The following is a 23,196-nucleotide window of genomic DNA, read 5'->3' as shown; positions in this document are numbered from 1 at the left end:
TTGGATGTGGTCAACACGTTCCAACTTTTATATTGTTGTACTGTATAGATTTTTATCTGTTACAGCTTTGAACAAAGAGGAGTCTCCACCACCAAGTCATTTAGTATATCTAACACCATACTGCTACTCAGATCTGGAGAACATCCTCACAACTGCAGCAGCCTCCGTGCCCCCACTTCAGCCACTATAATTTTTAGAGCAGGCTACTGCATGCTTTTATTGCCACGGTTTCTCACTGACTTCGTTGTTGGACATTTTCCTTTTTGCACACTGGTGGCAGTATTTAGACATAATTTCTACATCTAAAACTTTACCTGAGTCAATACCAGTAACAGATGCAACCCCATACAGATATGTGAGACCCCTTTTCATCCAGGTCCCATCTACACACACACACACACACACAAACACACACACACACACACACACACACACACACACACACACACACACAGGTCAGTAACATTTGTAGGAGATTCACTATCATGAACGTCTACCCCATGATATATTTCTTTTTGGTTTATTTCCAGCAATTCCTCCACTGCTTTCTCCTTTTTGGTGGTATTGCATACAGCATCAGATATGTCTTTACTTATTTTTTCAAACCTTGTACGAGGTGGAGGCATGTTCAGAAAACCACACAATAAATACCTCCTTCCCTGCCCTATCCAAGGCCTCTCAGAGCATATACTAAACTAAAATTGCTTTCATAGGTACCACTGTCAGTTTTTTTGGAGGAGGAAAATGAAAATTCATAGCCACATGAATCACAAATTACTGACACGGGATTTCAAACTGATTCCATATTTATGGATTTCTAGAACGCTTTTGACACTGTACCACACAAGAAACTTGTAGTGAAATTGCGTCATTGTGTAATATCGTCTCAGGTATGTGACTGGATTCATGATTTCCTGTCGGAGAGGTCACAGTTCATAGTAATTGAAGGAAAGTCATCGAGTAAAATAGAAGTGCTTTCTGGCATTCCCCAACATAATGCTATAGGCCCTTTGCTGTTCCTTATGTATATAAACGATGTGGGAGACAATCTGAGCAGCCATCTTAGGTTGTTTGGTGATGACGCTGCTGTTTATTGACTAGTAAGATCATCAGAAGATCAAAACAATTTATAAAAGATGTCTGTCTGGTGCAGAATTTGGCAATTGACCCTAAATAACAAAAAGTATGAGGTCATCCACATGAATGCGAAAAGGAATCCGTTAAACTTTGGTTACATGATAAATCTGTAAAATCTAAAGGCCGCAAATTCAACTTAATACCAAGGAATTACAATTACGAATAACTTAATGAGAATGAACACATAGAAAATGTTGTGGGGGAATACTAACCAAAGACTGCATTTTATTGACAGGATGCTTAGACAATGTAACTGGTCTACTAAGGAGACTGCCTACACTATGCTCGTCTGTCCTCTTTTAGAATGCTGCTGTGCGATGTGGGATCCTTCCAGATAGGATTGACAGAGTACATCAAAAAAGTTCAAATAAGGGCAGCACATTTTGTTTTACCATGATATAGGGGAGAGAGTGTCACTGAAATGATACAGGAAATGGGTTGGACATCATTAAAACAAAGGCATTTCTCGCTGTGGAGCAATCTTCACATGTAATTCCAGTTACCAACTTTCTCCTCCAAATGCGAAAATATTTTGTTGACGCCAGCCTACATACAGAGAAATGATCACCATGATCAAATAAGGGAAACCAGAGCTTGTACAGAAAGATACAGGTGTTGGTTCTTTCTGCGTGGAGATTGGAATAATAGAGAATTGGGAAGGTAGCTCGATGAACCCTCTGCCAGGCACTTCAGTATCGATGTAGATATAGATTCATTACATACAGTTGTGTGCACAGTGTCATTGCATTCTTCAGGATAGCAGGAAAGCTTGCTGGTTTTTACTAGTTCTTTTAACAGTTCCACTCCCTCTTGTGTAGTGTGGGCCAACCATCAACTGCTGTCTGGGACCAAGGTCTATTCCCTAGTTTCTTGCCTGACAGTGGCAGATTATGTCATCGTGGAAACTACTGCTATCTCCAACACCTTGGGCAGCTATTTTGCAGAGATTTCGAGCTCCATCCACTATCACCCTACCTTCCTCCATCAGAAACGAGTGGAGGAGGCTCGCATAGTACCCTTCTCTTCTCAGAATTGAGAGTACTACAATGGCGTCTGTACTGTGTACCCCCCCTGAACCATGAACCTTGCCATTGGTGGGGAGGCTTGTGTGCCTCCAAGATACAGATGGCCGTACCATAGGTGCAACCACAACGAAGGGGTATCTGTCGAGAGGCAAGACAAATGTGTGGTTCCTGAAGAGAGGCCCCGGGAGTAGACAACCATTAGAACTACTGACGGCCTTGGGAGAGCCAGCCCTGACAAAACTCTACCATTTGGTGAGCAAGATGTATGAGACAGGCGAAACACCCTCAGACTGCAAGAAGAATATAATAATTCCAATCCCAAAGAAAGCAGATGTTGATGGATGTGAAAATTACCGAACTATCAGTTTAATAAGTCTCAGCTGAAAAATACTAACGTGAATTCTTTACAGACGAATGGAAAAAATGGTAGAAGCCGACCTCTGGGAAGACCAGTTTGGATTCCATAGAAATGTTGGAACACGTGAGGCAATACTGACCTTACGACTTACCTTGGAAGAAAGATTAAGGAAAGGCAAACCTACGTTTCTAGCATTTGCAGACTTAGAGAAAGCTTTTGACAATGTTGACTGGAATACTCTCTTTCAAATTCTAAAGCTGGCAGGGGTAAAATACAGGGAGCAAAAGCCTATTTACAATTTTTACAGAAACCAATTGGCAGTTATAAGAGTCGAGGGGCACGAAAGGAAAGCAGTGGTTGTGAAGGGAGTGAGACAGGGTTGTAGCCTCTCCCCGATGTTATTCAATCTGTATATTGAGCAAGCAGTAAAAGAAACAAAAGAAAAGTTCAGAGTAGGTATTAAAATCCATGGAGAAGAAATAAAAACATTGAGGTTCGCCGATGACATTGTAATTCTGTCAGAGACGGTAAAGGACTTGGAAGAGCAGTTGAACGGAATGTACAGTGTCTTGAAAGGAGGACATAAGAAGAACATCAACAAAAGCAAAATGAGGATAATGGAATGTAGTCGATTTAAGTCGGGTGTTGCTGAGGGAATTAGATTAGGAAATGAGACACATGAAGTAGTAATGGAGTTTTGCTGTTTGGGGACAAAATAACTGATGATGATCAAAGTAGAGAGGATATAAAATGTAGACTGGCAATGGCAAGGAAAGCGTTTCTGAAGAAGAGAAATTTATTAACATCGGGTATAGATTTAAGTGTCAGGAAGTCGTTACTGAAAGTATTTGTATGGAGTGTAGCCATGTATGGAAGTGAAACATGGACGATAAATCGTTTGGACACGAAGAGAATAGAAGCTTTTGAATTGTCGTGCTATGGAAGAATGCTGAAGATTAGATGGGTACATCACATAACTAACGAGGAGGTATTGAATAGAAACGGGGAGAAGAGGAGTTTGTGGCACAACTTGACAAGGAGAAGGGACCAGTTGGTAGGACATATTCTGAGGCATCAGGGGATCACAAATTTAGCATTGGAGGGCAGTGTGGAGGGTAAAAATCGTAGAGAGAGACCAAGAGATGAGTACACTTAGCAGATTCAGAAGGATGTAGGCTGCAGTAGGTACTGGGAGATGAAGAAGCTTGCACAGGATAGAGTAGCATGGAGAGCTGCATCAAACCAGTCTCAGGACTGAAGACCACAACAACAACAACAACAACAACAACAACAACAACAACAATTGTGAGGGAGCCAGATTGTGCTCCCACTTCATCCCAATTTTCTGCTCCAGGGCTGGATGATGTTCACATTGCAGAACCTTTCTCTTGCACGTAAGCATCTCCTTCATATGTGCAATCACATTTGGGCAGAGGGCATGATTCCCAGATGCAGGAGTGAAGCCACTGTCACACCCATACCTAAGCCCGGCAAGGACAAACACCTCCCTCTATTATTGTCCATTTCTCTCACCAGCTGTGTTTGCAAGGTGATGGAATGTATGATTCATGCCCAGCTGGTACGGTTGCTTGAGCCTCACAATTCTCTAACCACTGCACAGTGCAGATTTTTGTGCCATTCTGCAGTTGATCATCTTGTCACTCTGTCAATGCATGTCATGAATGGTTTTATGTGGAAATACCAGACTGACACCATGTTTTTCGATTTAGAGAAAGCCTAGAACATTTGCTGGATGACTGGTATTCTCTATCCTCTCTAAACGTGGGGCTTCCATGGCCGCATGACCTGTTTCCTTCAGGAATTCTTAAAAGACCAAATTTTCAAGGTATGTGAGAGGTTCTGCCTTGTCGGACACCTTTATCTAAAAAAACAGTGTGCCTCAGGATTCCATCATGAGAGTCGTCCTGTGTGCTATCTCCGTTAACCCTATTATGGACTGTTCCCCTCTGGGCATCTCCAACTCCCTTTTTGTTGATGATTTTTCCATATCATGCAATTCTCCACAGGCTTGTCTCCTTGAGCAGCATCTTCAGTGATGTCTCAACTGTCTTTACTCATGGAGCATCAAAAATGGCTTTTGCTTTTCCACTGACAAAATCATTTGTATTAATTTCTGGTGGCGCAATTGGATTCTTTCATGATCTTTAAATCTTGGGCCTGTTGCTGTTCTGTTTGTTGCCCATGTGTCTTACCTGGTCGCCCACTATACAGAGTCCCTCAGTGTCCTAACATGTCCTCAGCGATACTTCCTGGAGAGCAGATCAGATCATCGTCCTCCGTTTGTATCAGTCCTTTGTTCCTTCGAAACTAGACTATGGATGTTTCATTTATGCATCTGCACACCCTCCCCCCTTACACAATCTCTATACTATCTAATATCACGTTATCTGTTTGGCCATTGGTACCATTTATAACAGCCCAGGTAAGAGTCTGTATGCTGAAGCATCCTTGAGTTTGCTTTCAGCTCTTGTTCCAGCAATTTAACTTCATACTGCCTGTCACTTTTCCGATGGATGTGAATCCTTCACCACCTTGGCTTCGTGCAGAGGCTTGTGTTCACCTTGGCCTTCATTCACTTCCTAAAGATACTACTCCAGCCTCACTATCGCCGTAAGTTTCATGACCTTCACACGGAACTTTGCAATAGTACTTTGTGTACACTGATGGCTCTTGGACTGACTGTGGTGTCAGGTGCGCCTTCATCATTACCACCGATGATTTTGGTATCGGCTTCTGGAGTACTGGTCAGTATTTACAGCATAGCTCTTCGTCGAGTAACGGGCCATACAGTACATCCGACGACACAGGCTTTTCAATTGCATCATCTGCTCCGACTCTCTCACTTCAGAGCCTCAGTGAACTGCACACAGTCCATCCCTTAGTGCAACAGGTGCAGAAATGCTGTCACTTGCTCACTCTTTATGGAGCCTCTGTGGTGTTTATGTGGATTCCTGATCATGTCAGTCTGACAGGAAACGAGGCCGCTTACACTGCTGCCAAGGCTGCAGTCCTCATACCTTGGCCCACTAGTTATTCCACTCCCTCCAATTCTCTAACTGTGTCTGCAAGATGTCCCAGTTGTTGACACAGGGTGTATATGTGGACAAGGAAAAAAAAATTCTCGGATTTCCCAGTTAAAAATACACTTTTTCCCGGGTGAAAATACGGCTTTTCCGTGTTAAGTGACAGTATACTCTTCCTCATCAATCCTTTGAATGTTTATGGTTTTATATACTGGAGTAGAATTTCACGGCACTTTAGAAAACTTAACTCTGGGGGGGAAAACACGTTTTGAAAGACCTTTGATGTGCAGCAACATGTACGCTGCATATTTTCGTATTATGAAGGTATAAATTTGAATTCCACCAAACACCGCATGTTACTTTCCAAAACATTGAAATCAAGATTGCGATGCGCTTTTGTAAGACAGTCATAGCTCATGTCACGTGATCTCGCCAGCTGATGGCAGCATAGGACACGTGATGTAGTGAGCCAATAGCAAGATCACTCTTAGGCAGCGCGAACACACAAATAAGAAAAGTTAATGGTTTAAATTAATACACATACCATTCACCTATAGTATTGGTCTCTTAAGATTAATAAGCTGGAAAAGAAGAAAAGCTTCGACATATAATGTTGATCTTTTTTGCGCATGTTACACTTTAAGATACATCACACAAATGTGCCAGTAAAATGACGTAAATGTCTGATCTTTTGGGCCTGAAATTCTTCTAAATGGTCATCCTCAAAGAGTTGATTTTTAAATGAGAGTCAAACGCTTTGTGATTTAAGAAATTCATTGTACATTCTCGCGCATAGTTTATCTTGCGTAAAAGGAAATCTGCTTTGAATGTAATGCTTTTCAAACCACCATTCGCAATATTTTCCCATGACCTGTTAGAAATAGGTTCATTTCAGCAGTTGCAAGAAAGCGCCAAATAACAGGCGTCACCGTGCTTGCGCAGCTACGATGACGCAGGAAGCCCATATGTCCATACGTGTAAAACATTAAAAGATCTTATGTATTGCATAAAAGAAACAAGACATCAGAGCGTTGAAATTTCATGAACCATACTGAAACGCATAATTCGGCTTAAAATGCACATTCAAATGTAAATTTTCTTGGAGTAATAGTACTGTATTATCTCATGTTTGGTTCTTTATTATGGCATAATGCCATTCGTGCACTTGAAATGCAGCAAACAGTTTAAACTAGCCAATAGTGTGAAATTAAACACTTTGTTTCAAATAAATTGACTGCCTCAGCAGAAAAGATTAACTTTAAGCCAAATCTCTTTACCAAACCGGCAAAAATAACTTCATTGTTCTGTAAGAAAGGTGGAAATAAAATCTGAAACTAATAACAAATTTTAGCCTACCGTAATTATGCGAACGTATTTTAATTCATTTGATAGCTCCCGGCCACAAAAATCCATTTTGTTATCATTTAACGTGAGAGCAATAAAACGAAGAGGAAACAACAAAATCTCTGAACGCAAACACAGGTCACATGGACGCTGCCCACCACAACTCAGACTGCTCTGTGCATCAGCCCCAGATTTACTATATTTCTGAACCGAGGCAATATTAAGCAGTGGCACCCAGCCACACTTCTGTAACCAGAAGCAGGGGAGAAGGTACTACTCATACGCGACTCAACTGCACATGCGCAAGAGCCTGCCCGCAACAGCTCAAACAAATCTAATTTAAACAGTTGTCATGCCACGCTCATCGGAGGTAATTTGTTGTTACAAAGAAATGCATAGTCTTCCTAAAGCCTTTGACACACTTTGCTGTTAGCAGATGCTTGTATAAGCACTGTTTTGTTGTTGTATATGGTGCATTTCCTTTGCAACTTAAGTTTTATTTCCGTTTTCTTTTTTCTCTTGTTCATGCTTTGTTGCTGCAGTACTATTCTGCAGTAGCGGGATACAGTAATATCCTTTGTTAGAGCATTGGCTCTTACCAGTCAAAATCACAAAAATGTAACTGAAAGCTAAAACAATGAAAAATTCCCAGAATTCTAAACAATTCCCGGGTTTTTCCCAGTTTTCTCCCGGATGAAAAAATTCCCGGGTTTTTCCCGTATCTCCCGGTTGTCCCGGGTCGTATACACCCTGTGACAATAAATTTCAGCATTGATGGTTACACCTCAGGGAAGCAATTCATAGTACACCCCACTGTCGCTGTTCCACTAGATGCTAAAAATTTATCTTTTGTAGATGCACACAGGTCTTTGGACAGGGGTACTGTTGCTTTGTTTCAGATCAACCACTCATTTCTTTCCCTTATGTCAGCACAAAAAAACCCTTTCTTGTCACTAGTAATGATAAAGGATAGAATGATTTGTCTTGTTCATGAGCCAATTGATGGCGAGCAAGCAGAGAGAGTATGTCGTATCCATACACCCGATTTTTGAACCTTTCCCACTGAATGCAAGCATTGCCCAATGGTGAAACGATCACAGTTCATCACACTTGCTAGTTCTCAATTATACTGATGTGGATCATTGTGGATTAATTTGCGTAAACTATCTTCATCAAACCCTGAAGTTCTTCCTGAACATGGAGAATCACTAATGTTAGCACAATCCTCCTTAAAATGGGAAAACCATTTTCTTGCTGTGCTCTGTCAAATGGCGTTTCAGGCTGCCTGCACTGCTGTCACCCCTCTATTGAACTCAAACAGAAGAATATATTGGAAATGTTCCAATTTCTCCACTTGGCACTCAATTTTCTAGCGTCCATAATTCCACTCTGTCACCAAATGACAAATGACAATATGTAAACTCAAACAGCAACAGTGAACTCGGTGTATATGGGGACAAAGAAAAAAAATTCCCTGATTATTCCCGGATTTCCCGTTTAAAAAATAACCTTTTTCCCGGGCGAAAATACACTTTTTCTGGTGCTAAGTGACAATAGGTTTTCCATAGATTTTCCCTTGGAACTGTAAAACTTATCAATCCTTTGAATAAAATACACTCAGGCGTAGAACTTCCCGGAAAAAAAAGTAAAGCTGGGGAACAGAAGTTTTGGAAAGACCTTTGATTTGCAGGAACATGTACGCTGCATATTTTCGTATTACAAAAGTATAAATTCGAATTGCACCAAACACAGCACGTTAGTTTCCAGAGCGCTGAAACCGAGGTTGCAATTTCCTTTTGTAGGCCAACCATATCTCATGCCACGCGATCTCACCAGCCAATGACAGCAGATATTCAGAGCATAGGACACATGATGTAGTCAGCCAATAGCAAGATCACTGGTTACGTAGCGTGAAAGCACAAAGAGGAAAAGTTAACTGTTTACATTAATATACATAGTATAGCTACAAGAAAAGCTAAGCTTTCACATCTAATATTGGTCTCATGTTTCACATGTAATACTGATCTTTTTTTGCGTGTGTTATACTTTAAGATACATCACACAAATGTGCCATTAAATTTAAAATTATGACATAAATGTCTGGTCTTCTGGGCTCGAAATTCTTGTAAGTGTTCAGTTTTAAATGCTCTGTGATTTAGAGATTCATAGCACTTTCTCACACGCAACATAATTCATCATGCATTAAAAAGAAATTTACTTTGAAAGTAGCACTTTTTGAACCACCGTTCGCAATACTATTAGAAATAGGTTCGATTTATTAGTTGCCAGAGAGTGCCAGGAAACAGGCATTATTGCACGTACGCAGCTGCAGTGATGTAGGAAACCCTCATATTCATGTGTATAAAGCACTAAGAGAGCTTACATTACACCATCAGAGGATACTCCCAAGAGCATCAGAATTTCGTAAACCATAATAAAATGCATCATTTGCCTTGAAGTGCACATTGGTTTTTTTCCAGATTCACAATGAAGTATGTACCATCTGATATTAAGGTTTTCAGTGCTGTTTTTGGGATTTAAGTTTTCTTGGAGTACCAGAACTCTATGATCTCATTTTTGGTTCTTTGTTATGGCATAATGCCATACATGACAGAAGATGATAACGTGCACTTGAAATTCAGCGAGTAGTTGGAACTGGCCAATACTGTGGAATGAAACACTTCGTTTCAAATAAAATGATCGCCTCAGCAGAAAGATTAATGAAGCCAAATTTCTTTAGCACACTTGCAAAAATAACTTCATTGTTCTGCAAGGTGATTAATGCTTGACTGCTAATAACTTGGAAATAAAATAAAATCAGTAAACTGATACTGTTGTTGTTGTGGTCTTCAGTCCTGAGACTGGTTTGATGCAGCTCTCCATGCTACTCTATCCTGTGCAAGCTTTTTCATCTCCCAGTACCTACTGCAACCTACATCCTTCTGAATCTGCTTAGTGTATTCATCTCTTGGTCTCCCCCTACGATTTTTACCCTCCACGCTGCCCTCCAATACTAAATTGGTGATCCCTTGATGCCTCAGAACATGTCCTACCAACCGATCCCTTCTTCTGGTCAAGTTGTGCCACAAACTTCTCTTCTCCCCAATCCTATTCAATACTTCCTCATTAGTTATGTGATCTACCCATCTAATCTTCAGCATTCTTCTGTAGCACCACATTTCGAAAGCTTCTATTCTCCTCTTGTCCAAACTATTTATCGTCCATGTTTCACTTCCATACATGGCTACACTCCATACGAATACATTCAGAAATGACTTCCTGACACTTAAATCAATACTGGATGTTAACAAATTTCTCTTCTTCAGAAACGCTTTCCTTGCCATTGCCAGCCTACATTTTATATCCTCTCTACTTCGACCATCATCAGTTATTTTGCTCCCCAAACAGCAAAACTCCTTTACTACTTTAAGTGCCTCATTTCCTAATCTAATTCCCTCAGCATCACCCGACTTAATTAGACTACATTCCATTATCCTTGTTTTGCTTTTGTTGATGTTCATCTTATATCCTCCTTTCAAGATACTGTCCATTCCATTCAACTGCTCTTCCAAGTCCTTTGCTGTCTCTGACAGAATTACAATGTCATCGGCGAACCTCAAAGTTTTTATTTCTTCTCCATGAATTTTAATACCTACTCCGAATTTTTCTTTTGTTTCCTTTACTGCTTGCTCAATATACAGATTGAACAACATCGGGGACAGGCTACAACCCTGTCTTACTCCCTTCCCAACCACTGCTTCCCTTTCATGTCCCTCGACTCTTATAACTGCCATCTGGTTTCTGTACAAATTGTAAATAGCCTTTCGCTCCCTGTATTTTACCCCTGCCACCTTTAGAAAACTGACAAAACTCTACCATCTGGTGAGCAAGATGTATGAAACAGGCGAAATACCCTCAGACTTCAAGAAGAATATAATAATTCCAATCCCAAAGAAAGCAGGTGTTGACAGATGTGAAAATTACCGAACTATCAGCTTAATAAGTCACAGCTGCAAAATACTAACACGAATTCTTTACAGACGAATGGAAAAACTAGTAGAAGCCAACCTCGGGGAAGATCAGTTTGGATTCCGTAGAAACACTGGAACACGTGAGGCAATACTGACCTTACGACTTATCTTAGAAGAAAGATTAAGGAAAGGCAAACCTACGTTTCTAGCATTTGTAGACTTAGAGAAAGCTTTTGACAATGTTGACTGGAATACTCTCTTTCAAATTCTAAAGGTGGCAGGGGTAAAATACAGGGAGCGAAAGGCTATTTACAATTTGTACAGAAACCAGATGGCAGTTATAAGAGTCGAGGGACATGAAAGGGAAGCAGTGGTTGGGAAGGGAGTAAGACAGGGTTGTAGCCTCTCCCCGATGTTGTTCAATCTGTATATTGAGCAAGCAGTAAAGGAAACAAAAGAAAAATTCGGAGTAGGTATTAAAATTCATGGAGAAGAAATAAAAACTTTGAGGTTCGCCGATGACATTGTAATTCTGTCAGAGACAGCAAAGGGCTTGGAAGAGCAGTTGAACGGAATGGACAGTGTCTTGAAAGGAGGATATAAGATGAACATCAACAAAAGCAAAACAAGGATAATGGAATGTAGTCTAATTAAGTCGGGTGATGCTGAGGGAATTAGATTAGGAAATGAGGCACTTAAAGTAGTAAAGGAGTTTTGCTATTTGGGGAGCAAAATAACTGATGATGGTCGAAGTAGAGAGGATATAAAATGTAGGCTGGCAATGGCAAGGAAAGCGTTTCTGAAGAAGAGAAATTTGTTAACATCCAGTATTGATTTAAGTGTCAGGAAGTCGTTTCTGAAACTATTCGTATGGAGTGTAGCCATGTATGGAAGTGAAACATGGACGATAACCAGTTTGGACAAGAAGAGAATAGAAGCTTTCGAAATGTGGTGCTACAGAAGAATGCTGAAGATTAGATGGGTAGATCACATAACTAATGAGGAAGTATTGAATAGGATTGGGGAGAAGAGAAGTTTGTGGCACAACTTGACCAGAAGAAGGGATCGGCTGGTAGGACATGTTCTGAGGCATCAAGGGATCACCAATTTAGTATTGGAGGGCAGCGTGGAGGGTAAAAATCGTAGAGGGAGAACAAGAGATGAATACACAAAGCAGATTCAGAAGGATGTAGGTTGCAGTAGGTACTGGGAGATGAAAAAGCTTGCACAGGATAGAGTAGCATGGAGAGCTGCATCAAACCAGTCTCAGGACTGAAGACCACAACAACAACAACTTTTAGAATTTGAAAGAGAGTATTCCAGTCAACATTGTCAAAAGCTTTCTCTAAGTCTACAAATGCTAGAAACGTAGGTTTGCCTTTCCTTAATCTTTCTTCTAAGATAAGTCGTAAGGTCAGTATTGCCTCACGTGTTCCAGTGTTTCTACGGAATCCAAACTGATCTTCACCCGAGGTTGGCTTCTACTAGTTTTTCCATTCGTCTGTAAAGAATTCGTGTTAGTATTTTGCAGCTGTGACTTATTAAGCTGATAGTTCGGTAATTTTCACATCTGTCAACACCTGCTTTCTTTGGGATTGGAATTATTATATTCTTCTTGAAGTCTGAGGGTATTTCGCCTGTTTCATACATCTTGCTCACCAGATGGTAGAGTTTTGTCAGAACTGGCTCTCCCACGGCCGTCAGTAGTTCCAATGGAATATTGTCTACTCCGGGGGCCTTGTTTCGACTCAGGTCTCTCAGTGCTCTGTCAAACTCTTCATGCAGTATCTTATCTCCCATTTCATCTTCATCTACATCCTCTTCCATTTCCATAATATTATCCTCAAGTACATCGCCCTTGTATAGACCCTCTATATACTCCTTCCACCTTTCTGCTTTCCCTTCTTTGCTTAGAACTGGGTTTCCATCTGAGCTCTTGATATTCATACAAGTCGTTCTCTTATCTCCAAAGGTCTCTTTAATTTTCCTGTAGGCGGTATCTATCTTACCCCTAGTGAGATAGGACTCTACATCCTTACATTTGTCCTCTAGCCATTCCTGCTTAGCCATTTTGCACTTCCTGTTGATCTCATTTTTGAGACGTTTGTATTCCTTTTTGCCTGTTTCACTTACTGCATTTTTATATTTTCTCCTTTCATCAATCAAATTCAATATTTCTTCTGTTACCCAAGGATTTCTACTAGCCCTCGTCTTTTTACCTACTTGATCCTCTGCTGCCTTCACTACTTCATCCCTCAAAGCTACCCATTCTTCTTCTACTGTATTTATTTCCCCCATTCCTGTCAATTGCTCCCTTATGCTCTCCCTGAATCTCTGTACAACCTCTGGTTCTTTTAGTTTATCCAGGTCCCATCTCCTCAAATTCCCACCTTTTTGCAGTTTCTTCAGTTTTAATCTACAGGTCATAACCAATAGATTGTGGTCAGAGTCCACATCTGCCCCTGGAAATGTCTTACAATTTAAAACCTGGTTCCTAAATCTCTGTCTTACCATTATATAATCTATCTGATACCTTTTAGTATCTCCAGGGTTCTTCCATGTATACAACCTTCTTTCATGATTCTTAAACCAAGTGTTAGTTATGATTATGTTGTGCTCTGTGCAAAATTCCACCAGGCGGCTTCCTCTTTCATTTCTGTCCCCCAATCCATATTCACCTACTATGTTTCCTTCTCTCCCTTTTCCTACACTCGAATTCCAGTCACCCATGACTATTAAATTTTCGTCTCCCTTCACAATCTGAATAATTTCTTTTATTTCATCATACATTTCTTCAATTTCTTCGTCATCTGCAGAGCTAGTTGGCATATAAACTTGTACTACTGTAGTAGACATGGGATTCGTATCTATCTTGGCCACAATAATGCGTTCACTATGCTGTTTGTAGTAGCTTACCCGCATTCCTATTTTCCTATTCATTATTAAACCTACTCCTGCATTACCCCTATTTGATTTTGTGTTTATAACCCTGTAGTCACCTGACCAGAAGTCTTGTTCCTCCTGCCACCGAACTTCACTAATTCCCACTATATCTAACTTCAACCTATCCATTTCCCTTTTTAAATTTTCTAACCTACCTGCCCGATTAAGGGATCTGACATTCCACGCTCCGATCCGTAGAACGCCAGTTTTCTTTCTCCTGATAACGACATCCTCTTGAGTAATCCCCGCCCGGAGATCCGAATGGGGGACTATTTTACCTCCGGAATATTTTACCCAAGAGGACGCCATCATCATGTAATCATACAGTAAAGCTGCATGCCCTCGGGAAAAATTACGGCTGTAGTTTCCCCTTGCTTTCAGCCGTTCGCAGTACCAGCACAGCAAGGCGTTTTGGTTATTGTTACAAGGCCAGATCAGTCAATCATCCAGACTGTTGCCCTTGCAAATACTGAAAAGGCTGCTGCCCCTCTTCAGGAACCACACGTTTGTCTGGCCTCTCAACAGATACCCCTCCGTTGTGGTTGCACCTACGGTACGGCTATCTGTATCGCTGAGGCACACAAGCCTCCCCACCAACGGCAAGGTCCATGGTTCATGGGGGGGAGGAAACTGAAACTAATAATATATTTTTGCCCTCCGTAATTATGTAAGTGTATTTTAATTCACTTGATAGCTCCCAGCCACAGAAACCCTTTTTGTTTTCATTTGATGTGGGAGCTGTAAATGAAGAGAAGCAGCAAAATCACTTAACGCAAACATGGGTCGTGTGGAGAGTAACGCCCTCCCCACTACAACTCAGACAATTTTCCGCATGTGCGAATCTGGCAGCTAGGGCGCGTGAGAAAGATTTTTCTCGTTGGCATCTGGCTGCTTGCAGCTACTAATGAACCTAATCTGAACAGTTGTGACATCATGTAGCATGCAGTTTATTGTTACAAAGAATTACATAGTCTTTACCCTATGGCCTTTGACATATTTTTGCTATTTGCAGACGCTTGTGCGTGCTCGGTGTTTTGTTGTTGTAAATTGTGCATTTCCTTTGCCACTAAAGTTTTATTTTATTTCGCTCTCGTTTATATTTTATTCTGCAGTATCATTCTCCAGTAGGAGGAGAACCAATTTTTACCAGGCACAACTACAAAAATTTAACTGAAAGCTAAGACAGTGAAAAATTCCTGGAATTCCGAAAAATTCCCGGGTTTTTCCCAGATTTCCGGTTGTCCTGGGTCATATATACCCTGTTAACTACAAATAAAAAATGACAATTGATAAATAAACCCATAACAACAAGAATACCAACACACAAAACAAGAATGCTACAAACGTATGCACCAAGATAATATATGGCTGCAAGAGGTACATTGTTCCTCGTAGATATGTAGGATAGCCCACATTAGTACACTGACAAATCAGATAACTACATTCAACGTGTGGTCATGAGCACTTTCAAACATGACGGCTCCTTTCTGCCATTCTGTCAAGTATCCATGTTGATCGAACTTGCTATACTGATTCCACACAAACAACTGAAATATGTTCATGTCACTGACATGACTTTTGTCAGAGATAGAGGATCACATGACCAGGTGGTACCAGTCCAACATCTATAGAGTGACCAGTGTGGGTTCTTTTAACATTGTACACAGACAAGAAAAAAACTCCCGGATTTCCCACTTAAAAATACACTTTGTCCCACGTGAAAACTTTCTATACCCAAATTTATCAATCCTCTGAAAGGTAAAGGTTTCATACACCAGTGTAGAGAGAGAGAGAGAGAGAGAGAGAGAGAGAAAAAAAAAAACTTTTGGAATAGCTTTGGTGTGTGGCAACATGTATATTGTATATTTTTGTATTATGGAAGCATAAATATTAATTCCACACATGGTTAGTTCTGGAGAACTGAAATCAAAACTACACTGCTCTTTTGTCAGCCAGTCACTGCTCAAGTCACATGATCTTGCAGTCAATGACAGCAGAATATAGGACACAAATGTGATGAGTCAGCCAATAACAACATGACTTAGTAGCCCAATCACACAATTCGAAAAAGGTAATGGTTTAAATTAATATACATACAGCACAGTGACAAGAAATGCTAAGCTTGCACGTACAATATTTTAGTGTGTATAACCCTCTATAATATATCAAGCACAAATGAACCAGTAAAATTTTAAATAATGGCATAAATAGCTGGTTTTCTCGCCCCAAAATTTTTCTAAGTGGCTGGTCCTCAAAGTGTTAAGTTTTTAATGAGAGTCAAATGCTGCATGATTGTCACATATAACTTAATTCATCTTGTGTAAAAGGAAATTTACTTTGAAAATAACATTTCTGAAACCACCATTTACAGTAGTTTCCTGCGAACTGTTAGAAATGTAAACAGTTGTGACATCATACTCATCAAAAGCAGTTTTGTTGTTTCAAAGTATTGCATAGTCTCCATCCTACAGCCTTCGACAGGTTCGTCTGTGTTTGCACAGTGTTTTGTTTTTCAAATGGCACATTTTCTTCGCAACTACATTTTTATTATGGTGTTATTCTCTCGTTTATGTTTTAATGCTGCAGTATTATTCTACAGCAGCGGACTAACGTAAAATTCTTTGTTAAAGTACCAGTTCTTACCAGTCAAAACTATAAAAATTTATCTGAAAACTAAAACAATGAAAAATACTCAGAATCCAAAAAAATTTCTGGGTTTTTCCTGGATGAAAAATTCTAATGAAAATAAAATTATGGCCTAAGCTGTACTCACTGTGGTATTGACAAGGAGATGACGGTTGGGAAGCTTGGCCTAAAAAAATTCTTTGAGAGTCCAAATTGGCTGGAATGGTAGCTTGTCAAGAAACGGCTGCCCCTGGCACTGTAGATACCGTCGAGGCCTGGTATCATACTGTAGCTGGGTGTGTATCCCAGAGGACTCCACTGTGAGCCGCCACCAGAGTATCTGTTGCTCGGATAATGGACAAAGCCTGGAGAGCCAGTGTACACTTGTTGGTGACCATCGTAAGTGCTACCACCTGACGATGATGGGTAGCCTCCATGACGTCCATAATCCCCAGGAGATCTGGGGTATCCAGCTGGATAGTTTTGATATCCTGGGTAGCCCTGTTGGTAGCCAGGATATCTGGCCTCATGTGTCAATTTACTGGTGCCTGGTGGCTTACCGAAATAATTGCGGTTGTACAGAGGCTTCTGTGGGTAGTCTGCAGGTTTGCTTCCAGTGCCACTGGAACAAAGAAACGTATTCTGCTATATCAACAAAAATAATCGGTTTTTGAAAATATAATTTAATTGCATTGATGAAAAACATCACCAAGTGGCAGCAGGAGAACACATATATAAAAGCTATTATGTATGTAAACTTTCAGAGTCAGTGGCTCCTTCTTCTAGCACTAGGGTTGAAGGGAAAGGAAGAGAGGTGAAGTAAAAGGTCTGCTGAGGTTTAGGGAAAGGGGCAGAGTTCAGAAAAGTCACCCAGAACCCTGGGTCAGAGGAGACTTCCCGGAAAGGATGAGAAGGAAAGACTGTACCGAACAAGATTTGAAAACCTTACAGGTGGAAGGTAGGGTGATATGCAAGGCAGAGATTACTGCTAGAACACTGTGCATAAGCAGAAAGCTAAGTACATTGTATATGATAGAGGTGGAGAGAGATAGCAAAAAAAAAGACAGGTCAGGAAATGAAAGATGTAGAAAACTAAAAGGGAATGAAGGAAGGAATAGTTACTGTGAAGAAATACTGAGACCAAAGAAAGTAACCTAAATTATGACCAGATGGTTGGCGAGAACTAAGTACATGGTGTAGTGCCAGTTCCCGCACACAGAGTTCTGAAAAGCTGGTGTCTGGGGAAAGAATACAGATGTCCCGTGTGATGAAACAGGAACTGAGCTCACAACTGTCACAGTGTAGAGCACGCTCTGCAACAGGATATTGAGTGTTGGCAGTCTACACCCTCTGCCTATGCCTATTTATCCTAACTGATAACTTTACAGTGGGCTCACCGATGTAAAAAGCCGAACAGTGTTTACATAACAGCTGGTACATGGCATGTGTCATTTCACAGGTGGCTCTCCATTTGACAGTATATGTTTTGCCAGTTACAGGGCTGATATAGGTGATGGTAGGAGGGTGTATAGCACAAGTTTGGCAGCGGGAATGATCACAGGGGTAGGAGCCATAGGGTAGGGAGATGGTGGTAGAAAGAGAATAGGGACTGACAAGGATATTGCGGAGATTGGGAGGGCAACAAAAAGCTATTCTAGGTGTGGTGTGCAAAATGTCAGACAGAATGGATCTCATTTCAGGGATCGATTTTAGGAAGTTGTGCCCTTGTCAAAGTAGCTGATTAATACTGAGTGACCAGTGGTGTGCTGTGAAGCTGTTTTTTGGAGGCATCAACTGTATCAGTATTGGATGTGATGGCCTGGGAAATCTGCTTTTGAACTAGGTTGGTGGATAATTACGTCCAGCAAAAAGCTTTGGTGAAAAGAAAAGTGGTGCGGGATTTGGGACAGGATTACATGAAATTTAATTTGGAGAATGTATTTAGAGAGTCCAGGAGTTTTAACAGGTCAGCCTCACAATGAGACATTTCGCCCTATGGACTCAGGTGAGGCTGACTGTTAAAACTCCTGGAATCTCTAAATACATTCCCCCAATTAAATTTTGCCTGCTCTTTGTCCGAATCCCATGCCATTTTCCTTTATGTTGATCTCATCCTCACCAAAGGCCAGCTACTCACTTTTTTTCACATTAAACCTACTAATAAGCAACAGTACTTACATCTTGACAGTTGGCATACTTTCCATGTCAAAAGTTCCCTCCCATACAGCCTTGGCATTCAAGGCTAATGTATTTGTTCAGGTGCAGACTCTTTACACCAATACACCACCATTCTCACCTCAGGCTTCACTGGACGTAATTACCCCACCAGTCTAGTTCTAAAGCAGATTTCCTGGGTCATCACATCCAATCCTGGTACTGCAGATCCCCACAAAACACAGCTTAAGAGTACACCACCTGTCACTCAGTACTATCCTCACCTTGACTGTAGTAATTAGCTACTTTGACAAGGCCATGATGTCCTAAAATCATGCCCTAAAATGAGGTCCACTTTGTGTGATGTTTTGCCCACCACCTGGAATAGATTTTTATCGCTCTCCCAATCTCTGCAAGATCCTTTACAGATCCTGTGCTCCTTCTGCACCCACCTCCCTACCCTACAGCCCTGTGACTGCCCCACTGCAAGGTGCCCTATGCACCCCCCTATCGCCCACAACCTATAACAAGCCCTGTAACTAACCAAACATATACTATCAAATGAATGGCCATCTGTGAAATGATACATGTTATATATCAGCTGTTATGTAAACACTGTTTGGCCTTTTACATTGGTATGACTACTGCCAAGATATCAGTTGAGATGAATGGGCATATGCAGTGGGTGTGCACTGGCAACACACAATAACCTGTTGCACAGCATCGGTGCCTATTTCAGCACATGTGCCATCACGATTCTTCCCCCAGACAACAATTTCTCAGAACTCCATAGGTGGATACTGGCACTACAACATGCCCTTGGTTCTTTCCACCCACCTGGCCATAAGTTATGGTAGTTTCCTTGTTTTCAGCATTTCCTCACAGTAACTATTACTTTCTTCACTTCCTTTTAGTTTTCTACATCTTTCATTTTCTGACCTGTCTATTTTCTGCCACCTGCTCTCACCTCTATCACATACAACGCACTAAGCTTTTTGCTCTCATTAACTCTTGCATGATGTTTTGGCTGTATTCTCTTTTTTGTATATTACCACCATCTTGTCACCTTTAAGCTCTCATGTTTTCAAATCTCATCCGTTGCAGTCCCCAATAATCAGTCTTTCCTTCTCATCCTGTCTGGTAAGTCCCCTGACCCAGGGTTCTGGGTGACCTTTCTGAATTCAACCCCTTTTCCTAAAACTCACCTCTCTTCCTTCCCCTTCAACTCCTCTGCCAGAAGAAGGAGCCACTGGCTCCAAAAGCCTTCATATGTAATACCTTTTATGTGTTTTTCCTCCTGCCACCGTTTGGTATGTAGATATTCTGCTATATAGCTGTTCCATTCGCTTTTACTAATTTTACAATACTGCTTTTAAGTAATGTAAGTGAAACAGTAGCAAACAAACAATACCTAAACTTTACAAAGGGTTGTTCACAGTACTTTCGCTTTTACTAATTCTACAATACTGCTTTTAAGTAATGTAAGTGAAACAGTAGCAAACAAACAATACCTAAACTTTACAAAGGGTTGTTCACAGTACTTTTTCATGATATAGTGCAGGTGTTTGCAATGCACCTCCGTATCACGTTAGAAGCAGTCAATGAGAGGATAGTAAGTGGTTCCCAATTAACAGCTGTTTTTTTTAATGGTATCATCCAAAATACAAGTCTGGCTTGTGGTGACAAAATTATGCAGCTTAATCATACTTTGTGAACAGTCCATTCTTCAGTTTCTGTTTCTGTTACTTACAGGATTTCTTGTATTGATATATACAGCACCTTGCACTGTCTGCGATGAACTATTTTTAACAATTGTCTCTCAAAAGCAGAACTGCCGAGTGATGACAGACACATCTGTAGCATATCCTGATGTTAAGGTTAGTTTGGAAAGTAAAAATATAGTTTTGTGTTGGCAAAGCCAACAAATGTAAATGTGGATCCTACAGGGTGTTCAAAAAGTCTCTCCGCAGTGCCGTACGATTGTTAGCCGCGCGTGCCGCATGCTGCAGTGAATATACCAAAATGAAACTCATTGAAATACAAGTTATTAATTTATTGAATATTCAGTTTTACTTACAAATTTTCACATTAAATGTAGAAAGTGTCCCCCCTGTTGTTGAATACACAATTCAATTTGTCTAATCATATTTCCAAACCCAAGCTGTAACATTTCTGTAACAGAAGCATTGAAAGCAGATATTGCAGTTTTCACTTCATCAATGGATTTTGGGCGGTTTTTATAGACATTTGCTTTCGATACACCCCAGAAGAAAAAGTCAGGTGGTGTTAGGTCAGGCGATCGTGGAGGGCAAAGTCCCTGTGAAATTATGGAATCACCAAAAACATCAGCAAGTAGTGTCATTGAAACGCAAGCCGTATGTGTGGCTGCACCACCTTGTTGAAAATAACCATTCAATATTTCACTTAACACAAGTTCTCCTATGAATGGGTACAGAATATCACTGAAGTATCATTCTGCGCTTATTGTTTTGTTGAAAAACCCAGGCAGGTGAACAATCATATGGCACGCACGGCTAACAATCATACGGCACTGCAGCAAGACTTTTTGAACACACAGTATGATGTGATGACTGACATGTAGTGTAGCCAGGAAGCTGACACTTTATTTGCATTTTAGTTGCTTCCAGATTCCTGCAATGTATATATGAAATGTGAAGATGTGGCCAAAGCATAAAAAGAAAGATCAGTGTTATATTACTTATTAGGTGTTTATATGTTCTTTCCCATGCAAATGAAGTGTTTTCTTCAAAAATTATATTTGATCACACTCTAGCACCCAGTATGTTAAGGAAGTTGTTGCATGTCATACTTACTATTTCTCCTGTGATTGAAACAAAAAGCATCATTACATGATTAGCTTTACAAATCATCTATTCCCATGACCTCTTGTGATGGGCATTAAACATAGATTTCAAGGTTAGAATGTGGACAGCCCCTCATAAAGTTTCACCAAAATTAGTTTGCACAGGGTGCTCTTAAGGCTACAGGAAGTGTTCCTCACATCTTACAGCCAGTGTATACTGAATACAGGGGTTTCAAGCTGATATGATGCTACAGAAAAATGCTCAACATTGTATGTGTACATCGATCAATTATGAAAAGACACTGAAATCAATCTTCAGATTCAGTTTACATCCCAAGAGTAAAACATAGGAGAGATTCAGCGATGATTTTGGCAGTCTTATCACGCTATTCCATGGGACCCACGGTTACTCTGCATCGCTGTGTTACTGCCAAGGATTATATGACCACTTTATCAGGTCCTTCCCACGGTACAGTATTCGTTTCCCAATGGCGAGCTGTGTTCCGAGATGACAGAGCTCCTGTTCACGCTGCTCACATCATTCAGGACTGGTTCCGTGAGCATGAGGGTGAATTTTCACCTCTCCCTGATCACCACTGTGACCAGCATCACTGAGCATTTGTGGTCTACTTTGGAGAGAATGGTGCATGATCACTATCCACCTCCGTCATTGATCCCAGAACTTGCTACTATTTTGTAGGACAAATCATATGAGATTCCCTAGAAAACATACAGCAACTGTATTTATGCATTCTGTGATGACGGGAAGCTGTTTCAAATGTCAATGCTTTTCCTACACCATATTAGGTGTGTAAGGTGTTGTGTTCTTGATGTTTTCATACACATATCGAAAACAGTTTTGCATCACCTCACTTCTGAGAGTTCCATACCATGAACATGAAATTGGAACAGAGGTCAACATAAACATCATTTCCACCCTTTCTATTGCTCATAAAAACCACACATTGCATGTTGTACCACCATACAGCGAGACCTTCAGAGGTGGTGGTCCAGATTGCTGTACACACCGTTAGTTCTAATACCCAGTAGCACTTCCTCTTGCATTGATGCATGCCTGTATTCACCGTGGCATGCTATCCACAAGTTATCAAGGCACTCTTCGTCCAGTTTGTCCCACTCCTCAATGGTGATTTGACACAGATCCCTCAGAGTCTCGCCAATGTGCTACCATTACGGTTGCACTATCAGTTGCAGGATGGCACTCACGTATTGTACAGCCATTACAGCCTTTATCACCAGCGGCGTATGTCAGCCCACATAATGCCACTCTAAAACTGCAGGGAACCTATACCTTGCTGCACTCACTGGATAGTGTGTCTAAGACATTCAACCTGACCGAATTGCCTCCGAATACATCTCTGACGATAGTCTGGTTGAAGGTATACTTGACACTCATTGGTGGAGTAAACGTGATGCCAATCCTGAGTGGTCCATTCGGCATGTTGTTGGGCCCATCTGTACCACGCTGCATGGTGTTGTGGTTGCAAAGATGGACCTTGCCATGGACGTCAGGAGTGAAGTTGCGCATCGTGCAGTCTATTGCGCACCGTTTGAGTCACAACACAACATCCTTTGACTGCACAAAAAACATTATCCAACATGGTGGCATTGCTGTCGGGGTTCCTCCGAGCCATAATCCGTAGGTAGTGGTCATCTTCTGCAGTAGTAGCCCTTGGGCGGCCTGAGCGAGCCATGTCGTCGACAGTTCCCGTCTCTGTATCTCCTCCTTGTCTGAACAACATCGCTTTGG

General features: G+C 41.0%; 1 protein-coding gene across 5 annotated transcripts in view; it reads right to left on the bottom strand.

Annotated features, from left to right (window-relative positions):
* The window catches only part of LOC126424960 (uncharacterized), a 204,702-nt gene that overhangs the window by 75,932 nt on the left and 105,574 nt on the right, over positions 1-23,196 (bottom strand). For 4 of the 5 annotated variants that reach the window (XM_050087832.1, XM_050087831.1, XM_050087833.1 and 1 more), the window contains one exon: positions 16,596-17,069. The exons of the other annotated variant lie outside the window; for it this stretch is intronic. In XM_050087832.1, the coding sequence (XP_049943789.1) occupies positions 16,596-17,069 (474 nt within the window). The remainder of the gene's footprint in view (positions 1-16,595; positions 17,070-23,196) is intronic. 5 annotated transcript variants of the gene reach the window in all.

Source organism: Schistocerca serialis, chromosome 10, assembly GCF_023864345.2.
Source record: "Schistocerca serialis cubense isolate TAMUIC-IGC-003099 chromosome 10, iqSchSeri2.2, whole genome shotgun sequence".
In the NCBI taxonomy this organism is placed as follows: Eukaryota; Metazoa; Arthropoda; class Insecta; order Orthoptera; family Acrididae; genus Schistocerca; species Schistocerca serialis.
Note: the sequence above shows the minus strand (reverse complement) of the source record. Positions and strands in the feature narration are given on the sequence as shown.